Genomic DNA, 9651 nt, shown 5'->3' on the forward strand with positions numbered 1-9651 from the left:
GAGGACAGGTTCAAGAGGAAATGAATTATCACTGTTTTAAAACAGTCTACAATAAAAGCAGCACAGTACAATGGCATGATGGTATTCTTCATCCTCAGGAGAGTCAGCGTGAAGGGAAAAAGGACAGAATAAAGATGCTGGAACAGTTTCATATTCCTAGTGTCAGTATCTTCTTTTTTTAATATGTCAAGAAACTCCACTGCAACATGCCACGTGCAAGGCTGTGTGCATGATAAAACAGTGTTGACTCAACGGTCTGGTGTTCATATTGAAATATTTTTAAATGCACGATAAAGAAATCTCTTTGAGGAGAGAAATATAAATACATAGCTGGCCTGTCACTGGAAAAGAAACATTTTCGAGAGGATTTGAAGAAGTTGTTGTGGAGAAATGGGTATTCTCTACAACATATATATTTAAATAAGGTAATTGTTTAAAAACAATGGGCTTTACTGTGACATTTGAACATTCAAGCTGCAATTAATAGCTACTCCTTTGGGTTCAAAGATGAAAAGTATGGGTATTCTAGCACAGAGAAGATGATCATACAAGCCAAAGGTAACTGAACACATTTTTCGAATGATCATTAAATTACCAATTACTCCAAAAAAATGTTTTGTTCACTGATTAATTGTATATGTAATACATTTTCAGTGTTTGACTCAAATGAAATAACCATCTGAATGTCATCCTGGGTTTAGGGAAATTATGATGATCTTTTGACAATTTACAGAGCAGTTGATTAATTGAGAAATGAATCAGCAGATCAATTGATGACAACATAAATATCAGCTTCAGCATTGCTTTACATAGTACAGTGAGGCCACGTGTAAAACAATACACAAAGACTAGATTTGTCCTTTAATACATCTTTGTCAAGAAGATGAAATACACAGCCAAAAAATACAATATGTTTGACCCCGAGCGTATAATAACGAAGGAATATTCATGTGCACCAATATCATTACAGCGTAGATTAATGTATGGATTTCCCCAACACCATGGGCAGCACATTTAGGAATGGCAAGCGCCACATAATCAGCATATGTAACATTATGTCTGGTGTTGATATTTACTGAGGAGTATGTAATGAAAGGCCAAGTGGAGGCATGAGAAGGCTGGTGTGGATATTCGATCCACATGGGCAGCATGCCTAGAAGCCGCTGAGAATGAGACGTGAGCAGGCGAGCAACTCTCTTCTGCGTCAACTTGCTAAGTGGAGCATGACAGATAACTGCACTTCAGGTAGCAACTGGCTGGCTTTTTGAATACCTGGAGGGCCTTGAGACCCGCCGCACTGATCATTACCTTTCACTCAGCATTTACAGCTTAGTTTACAGACTCCAGCAATTATTAGGCCCGCTATCTCGTTGCACGCAAGTGTCCTCTAGTCAGCAGACTGCTTAAGTGAGAGCACAATACACAACTCCCCACGGTGGCTTGCTGAAAATGCCCACACACCGAAGCGTCCTCAGGAGCAGTGTAAAGATAAGCACCCTCTACAGTTGCATATCATGTCTAGCCAGACGTTGTCAACAAGACCAGAGTGGCAGACGTTGGTCTAAAGATAGATCAAACCACAGCGACGAGGCATTCAAGGGAGCTTTGTTTCACGATGGCTCGGTTTTGACAGGCAGATGAGGTGTCGGGGGGAAAGTACCAGCTATACGTCATGGCCAAAAGCCTAAATGTTATGGCTGTGTCAACGACGAGATGCACATTGATCCTGAGGATTGTTTTTTATAAGTCAGTGTTGGCTTGCAAAGTGACAGTGGAATTTTGCCAACTTCTGAAATATGTGTAAATAATCCTGAAAAATGATAAATAAATAACAGAACCAGACAATGTCGTCAGATATCAAGTAAGAGAGTTGTGCCAAATATGTCTCGACGATAACGTCAGTCAGTTGATAATCTATACAGAAGATAACTCTGGTGTCATTTTATGATTTATAGGCGAGAACAAATATGACAGTCAATCTCACGATTCATCTGAGGGAACACTTCTTAACTACATTTCAGAAATGAATAAATCTATTTCGAGCTTGAACAGAATAATGTCCACAGTATCAGATGCATGGTTACAAGATATTATAATAGGATGTAGTTGTACCACGATAGATCCGTGACTTGAGGACATATTTTTATGCCAGCTTGTTAAATGAGGAATGAAAAAGCGCTTTCTCTGTTCCAAGTTAGAAATGTAATTGGACAGTTGTTGACAGGAACTAATAGAGCAAAATAACGTCTATTCAATCTCCGGTCGACAACAGGAGAACTTATTCTTTCACAAATTTAAATGATTCTCAATCTATGAAACAGCTATTGCCATGTTGTCTCAGGAGAATCCTTTTTCATTCCCCTTGTTTTTCACAGCATATTTATCTCAAATGATTTTGACAAACTCTAATTCATAATGGCTAAATTGGATCCTTTCTTCAGTAACCTATAAAATGACTACTGCTTGTCAACAGTAAACAAGGTATAGTATTTGGTCACTATTAAAAAACCCTGACATCTCTTTCCTGTGCTTTTGTTCTCATTCATAATGTGCTTAGAAATTACAGCGAAGCAAGCTTTGTCTCCAAATAGAAATAAATAAAAGTAAAAACAATTTTAATATTGATTTCCTTCCTCACGGTAAATTAGCAAAACAAAAGCACTGTTAATAATTGCCATATGAAAATCCCTTTTGGGTTAAAGATGTGTCGACTGCATTAATGTTTCAGCAACCAGAAGTTGGACATAAACCCTGCTGAAGGCCACATACAGAATAAACAGAAAGCTTGGGTCACAGACAGGATTAGGGTTTAGAAATATAATCCAGAAACTACTTTTAGTGTTTAAAAAATAGCAACCCTGAAGGCATGAGTTTCTCTCCTTCGAAGTTCAGAGACATCATCTTTTTGGAAGCTGGAACAGTTCATAGAATTAAATAACTTGGGTTTTGTACTGCTGGTCACTCAGAAGATGATAATCGCCTGGCTTTGAAGAAATCAAATGACCCATATACAACCAACAGTGACACTGGGATATCTGATGATGGTGAATGATAAAGCCAACATATGACAAAAGGGACGGATACTGGACGTACAAAGAATGGAGGAAAACATGCATTACCCACAGTTCATTAGATACACCTGTTCCCACATAAATGTCAATATAATGAGGTTCAGTGTAGTCCAATCACAGATTAAGATCACAAATATTGGAAATAAATTAACTTCACAATGATATGGTTTAAGCCTCTTAGATTTCTCCTATTTGTTCATCTGCTTCATCAAGACTGTTGAGGTGTGGTTGGGATATTTTTGATTGGCAGTGCTGGCAACATATAAAACCACAGGAATAGTAAGAGAAAATCCACAAGAAAAGAAATCTCACATGTGAAGTGAAGAAAACCGTTTGAACTCACGGCTCATAGAAAGACACTGACTGAGAAAATAAGGTCTTTAAAGCAGAACTATTGGATAGCATTAACCTAAACTAAATTGTACAGGTGTACCGAACACACCACTGCACTCCATACAATATCATAAAAAACTTCATTAAATGGTGAGGTCAATTGTAAAACATTGATTGTGAACCACAAAAATAAAATGTCTATACTTGTGTTGTTCTGCTTCCAACGCTGCGACCCAAAAACACTTGCAGGACCCAATGTTTCGTCCTGCTGCCAGAGGGAACACCTGCTGAGAAAGCCCATCATGAGGCCATTTTCTCATTCATGAGCATGATTGATGACACAGAAGGAAGCAGCATTTGAGAAATCCCCACTTCTATGGGAAAAATGATGATTGTTTGGGTTCCTCCTCGCTGATGGTGCCCCCCTCGGCTTCTCAGTAGGAGACATTCACATTACATTGTCTAGCAGAAAGCAGCCTCAAATACTGGCGCTAACATGTTTGAAATGAAACAATGAATTCCCCCCCAAAAAAACGAAATCCAAATATCAGTAATTTTATAAAAAATATTTTGATATTTGTAGAATGAAAGCGTAAACACACCGCAAACCCATCAACGTTTCTGATTGCACTCTGGGCTTCACTCACAGATCAACCTCCAGATGTGTGAGTGACAGGAAGGTCACCATAATCGGACAATGCATCACAGCAACCCTGGCGTATGCAGCCAGGGCTAACAAAGTCACCTGGCCAATCTCTTTCAAAGCACTCCCATTTAGTCCTTTTTATTCCTCTCCATCCCATTACGTGACAATAGAGAACCTGTGCACATTACACGCTTCAGCAGTGATAATTTGCCATGTTGTGCAGTCAGCCAAGTATCACACAACATATCAGCCGTTATTTCTGTCCCATCTCCATCTCCAGTAAACAGAGGATCCAGACAGCATAGAATATGACATGCTAAGAAGTTCCATTGAATCCATCGTTCTCCTGTGTGACTCACCTTCCATATCGTCTCAGACGTTGGGCAATCCTCTGAGGGAAACTGAGACAGCAGGTTGCAAGACTCAGTGCAGGTCTGGTCTTAAACCAGAGCACTGACAACATGGATTTAAGAGTAGCAGGAGTAAGTTCGATCCTCCAACCCCCCAAAAAACCAGCCGGTGTCCGTTCCAATGGGTAGTAAGTAAGTAGCCACGAGCACTAGCTCCAAAAGATGCTAATGATAAGCAAGGTAGTGACCAAGTTGCAACACTTCACTTCCTCCTCCAAAGCCGCTACTCCAAATGTATCATTATGAACATGAACATATCATAAGGAATGTAAAAAAAAATAAAAAAATACTCACAGCTGTCAAACTGTGGACGACTTCTGTGGCGCACAATGCGTACATCAGGCCAGATTAAATGATGGGATGGGCATTATTACAGTCCTTTTTTGTGTGAGAGCATTTCATGTATCGATTGCTGTCGGGATGGAAAGAGGATGTCAAGAAAAAGAAGAAAAAAAATTCCCAAGTAAAATGTGCTCGGGCGAGGGAGACGCACCGGGAGGTTTTGGATGCACACACACTTAAAGAGTACGAGAGCAATCCACAAGTTCATTCTCCAGAGTTTTAATATGCCTTCACCGTGTAGCTGTGGAAAGCCTGCAGCCTGGCCAGTCAGCTGGCAGGAGTGGTGTCTTAGTCCTGTGGAATTACTGTAGCAACTGAGCCTTCAGGCTTTGGATCAAAACAACATTCATGTCAATAACACCAACTCCACTGCTGTCTTTCCAACTGACCTGGTTGCTTCTGTTTGACCAAACACAACAGCAAAAATATGGGATTGTAAATTTTTCATTTTTAGCTTCATGAATAATATATTGAGCAGTCTAAGTGGTGCTGCAATAATACTGCAATAATACACTACTAGTTTTTCTATTTCTATTAGATTTATTTATTTGTACTTGCAATGGCTGTAATGAGTGCTTTATATCGGCCAAAAATGATGGATTATGATCATATAGAGAAGGGCGATAACTAATTTCTTATCAAAAAGCATTAGAATCAGGCAAATAGCATTCATTCACATAACGTAATAAATAATTGAACAGTAGTCTAATGGGGTTCACTTTTAGCATATAATATAATTTTCAAAACGGTGGTCTATATGTACCTTCAGAGAAACCTAGTGATTTCTGTCCGATCTCTCATGGCATCATGTATCAAAAGCAACGGGAGCACAAACCCATCCCGCTGTCACGACAATTGGATGTCTCAGACAACAACAGAGTTCAAGAAATAAAACAGCAAAGAGCAGCCATTTAACAAGGAGTATATGTGGAAGCAGCGAAAGCATCGTTTGTAGAAGTGGACCAGTAACATAAAGGTTAACGTATTTTGGGGGGCGGCTGTGGCTCAGAGATAGAGCGAGCAGCCTTTTAATTAGAGGATTGGTGGTTCAATCCCCGGCTCACCCAGTCCATGTCAATGTGTGCTTGGTTCAAACTCTTAACACCTCCCAGGACATCGTAATGAGAGCAATGTGCATTCGATCTATACTTTCATGTAAAATAAGAGTGTGTGCCTACAGCTGGTACACGCATGCTCGGGTACTTTACCTCACACTGGTTGCACTACTTTTAGATTAGATTAGATTAGATATTCCTTTATTAGTCCCACAGTGGGGAAATTTTAGGATCCCAGCAGCGGGTGCATATTAGAGCATTAATAAAAAACACAAAACACAATAACAATGGTTACTTAGTTTGCCTCTAAAATGATGAATCCCAGTGAAATATGATATAAATGCAAACGTTCAATCAACATCTATAAATAGTCTGTGGAAAAACGTTCACGTTTGAACCATTATTAAATGTCTTTTCACCAGATAAATGCTCACTGGAGCAAATGCCCCCGAAGGCTGCCTGCCTACTTTTGCCTGAGGTGTGTGTGAGCGGGTGTGAATTATGCCTTGTGTGCGAAGTAGCCCCTTCCATCAGCTAATTAAGGGTGTCAATGGATGAATGAAATGCAGTGTTAAAGCACTTTGAGTGATCGGAAGACGAGAAAGATGCGATAAATGTATATTTACCATGTTTTTCCTTATCATCAGGGAGTTCATAGAGTGCAATGGCAGCTGCAAGGCTGACAGAAACAATAAGCTACTGTATATGGGAAGCTTGAAGAGCCACTCTACACCGAATCCCTCAAGGACCAACTAATCTACAAGTATTGGAATATTAACTCCCATGGATCGCCTGCCACATGGATGCTCTTAACCCCTTCAGTGCCACTGAGAGAGCGAACATTACAAACATGAAATACAAATTATAAAGGCTTTGTAAATGTACGTGTGCATCGTTTATGTTGTAATCTATCAGTAAAACCCCAAAACACAAACAGTTTACCAAAATGGAATGTACTATAACTATACAGTAGTCATACTTCAATTGTGTACTTTAGTGTAAGTATTTAAATAAGTACTGAGTGTACTAAATACATACTTAAATTGTAATTCAAAGCAGCTGATGCCTGATTCATCAACACACAAAAAAGACTCAATGTAAATATAAACACTATTTAAAATCATCTTAACAACATATTAATATCGAGAGTTTAAACAATAAAGATACTTTTTCTTCAGAAGATGTCATGCTTTAAAATGAACGTTCAAATAAAAGGTATTTCCACCTCTACTTCGCCTGAGCGTGATTATTGTTTGCATGAGCGAGAGGCGATGCGTCACAAGCCTGAAGGGCATGCCAATCACAGTGAGAATTTGCTGAGGAGTTGATAACGCGTTGTCTCTCCGGCGAGCACGTAAGGTTATGACTCATTCAAAGACCATATCAAAAAGACGTTGACTCGGGGTGACAACGCTCAGAGATGAGAGAGATTGCATTTTCCACTCATTTGGCAGATTAATTGTGATGTCAAGGACATGGATCCAAAGGATTTAATCAGTTAGGTATTCAACCCAGCTCTGAACAGGTGTGCCTCTTATCAAATATGCAGCTTTTTACTTGTGTCAAATTCCCCGCTATATAGCGAGAATGATTGGCCCTGAAGCACAACAATGACGACCTGGAGAGACAACTCAGATGGGATAATGGGGGGAAAAAAAACTTTCATTCCTAATTAATTTCCAACAGATGCAGACATAAAAAACATGCCGAGTTGTTGGACGTGGATTTGACTCTGATGTTAAATCACTGAATACTATTTAAGAATGTATTTACTAATATAGAAAATATGACCGCAGTAAAACATTGTTTTCAAATGTACACAAGCTTTTCATTACAATGATGAACTGCTAAAACAGAATGTATTCATATCCATTTACACTTTTTTTTTTTTATGTTACTAGTTTCCAAATCGTGACAGCCACTAAACATGATTTAACCTGTATCTTTTGCATCGACTATCTCTGTCCATTCAATGAATGCCATTCATTATGTACGGTACTCAAACATCCACTCCAAAAGGGTCGTAGTGTCTGACATTATCTCGGCCCAGTTGACTCATATACAGGACTGTCTCAGAAAATTAGAATATTGTGATGAAGTTCTTTATTTTCTGTAATGCAATTAAAAAAACAAAAATGTCATGCATTCTGGATTCATTACAAATCAACTGAAATATTGCAAGCCTTTTATTCTGATTTATTGCTGATTATGGTTTACAGCTTAAGAAAACTCAAATATCCTATCTCTAAATATTAGAATATCATGAAAAAGTATACTAGTAGGGTATTAAACAAATCACTTGAATTGTCTAATTAACTCGAAACACCTGCAAGGGTTTCCTGAGCCTTGACAAACACTCAGCTGTTATAAATCTTTTTTTTTACTTGGTCTGAGGAAATATTAAAGTTTTATGAGATAGGATTTTAGAGTTTTCTTAAACTGTAAGCCATAATCAGCAATATTAAAAGAATAAAAGGCTTGCAATATTTCAGTTGATTTGTAATGAATCCAGAATGCATGACATTTTTGTTTTTTTAATTGCATTACAGAAAATAAAGAACTTTATCACAATATTCTAATTTTCTGAGACAGTCCTGTATATGCAGGTTCCACCTCACCTTATCACTTCGGACATTGTGCACAGTTGGCCATTCATTATCTGTGCTTGGTTTAGCAGTCACATACCTCTACTGGACACAGATCTGACCCAGCACAGCGGCCCGGGGGACTCTTTGCACGTTGAGTATTGATGCTAGCTGATTTCGCAGGATGAATACATAATCAGTGAACCGGCTCACATTACCAGAAGGCTGGTTTCTGCAGGTGTGTTAAAAGAGGGGTGTCACTTCAATGATTCAAGCTGGGTGCATGGGCCTCAGGAGGCTGTGCCAGCTGTTTAGCATCCAGCCAGGTCAATTAGAACTATTTCAGTTATCGAGTAGCCTATATTACATTACATTTACATTACATGTCATTTAGCAGACGCTTTTATCCAAAGCGACTTACAATAAGTGCATTTCAACCTAGAGTACAAACTAAGAACAACAAGAATACAGGAAGTAACATTTCCTCAACATAGTCGAACTACAAAAGTACCATAAGTATTATATATATATATATATTATAAGTACAAGTTTAGGACTGACAACTTTGGTCAGGAACACTTGCAGCAACTTGGGGAGTGACAGGTGAGTGACAGGTGGTACCCAACCCCCCCCCCCCCCCCCCCTCCTGTAGCACTCAACCAAAAGACCCCCATAGGGAAACACGTTTCATCATAAATACGTTGCAATGGGACATTTGGGGTTATGTGAACTTTTGACCATCTAGAGCTCAACATTCAATACAGACGCGTGTGTTACACCGGCGCGTATCCCGGAGGCGATTCGATAAAGCTCTATTGGGCAGGTGGCGAGCCCAGTCCAGCCTTACCTGGGATCTTCTGGAGAGGAACATGTGCGAAGCTGAAGCCTTTCCCGATACAAGCCTCCCTCACCTCGCTGCAGTTCCGAGCCTTGAAATCTGCTCGTGCTGCAACAGACAGCACGGAAAAAGTGCAAATGATGGTCTCTAGTGTGAGCATTGTTTCACTTCTGTGAAGGTCCGCGTTGTTGAAGGTGCTCTGCAGTCTGCAGTATCCTTGCTGGTTAAAAAAAAAAAAAAAAAAAACTCCCCTGCAGTAGATCTGCAGGTACTTAATGATTGTTGGCGTTTAATGGTTGCAACTCAACTATTAGTGTCTGGCAACACATTTACCCAAAGTGGAACGTTTTTTTCTTTCTTTCGCAGCCGAT

General features: G+C 39.4%; 1 protein-coding gene across 1 annotated transcript in view; it reads right to left on the reverse strand.

Moving 5' to 3' along the window:
• Positions 1 to 9440, reverse strand: part of gpc6b (glypican 6b) — a 74111-nt gene extending 64671 nt beyond the window's left edge. The window contains exon 1 of the mRNA XM_056432472.1: positions 9290 to 9440. Coding sequence (XP_056288447.1) covers positions 9290 to 9440 — 151 coding nt within the window. The remainder of the gene's footprint in view (positions 1 to 9289) is intronic.
• Positions 9441 to 9651: the final 211 nt, after the last annotated feature.

This window comes from Pseudoliparis swirei, chromosome 2 (genome assembly GCF_029220125.1).
Source record: "Pseudoliparis swirei isolate HS2019 ecotype Mariana Trench chromosome 2, NWPU_hadal_v1, whole genome shotgun sequence".
In the NCBI taxonomy this organism is placed as follows: domain Eukaryota; kingdom Metazoa; phylum Chordata; class Actinopteri; order Perciformes; family Liparidae; genus Pseudoliparis; species Pseudoliparis swirei.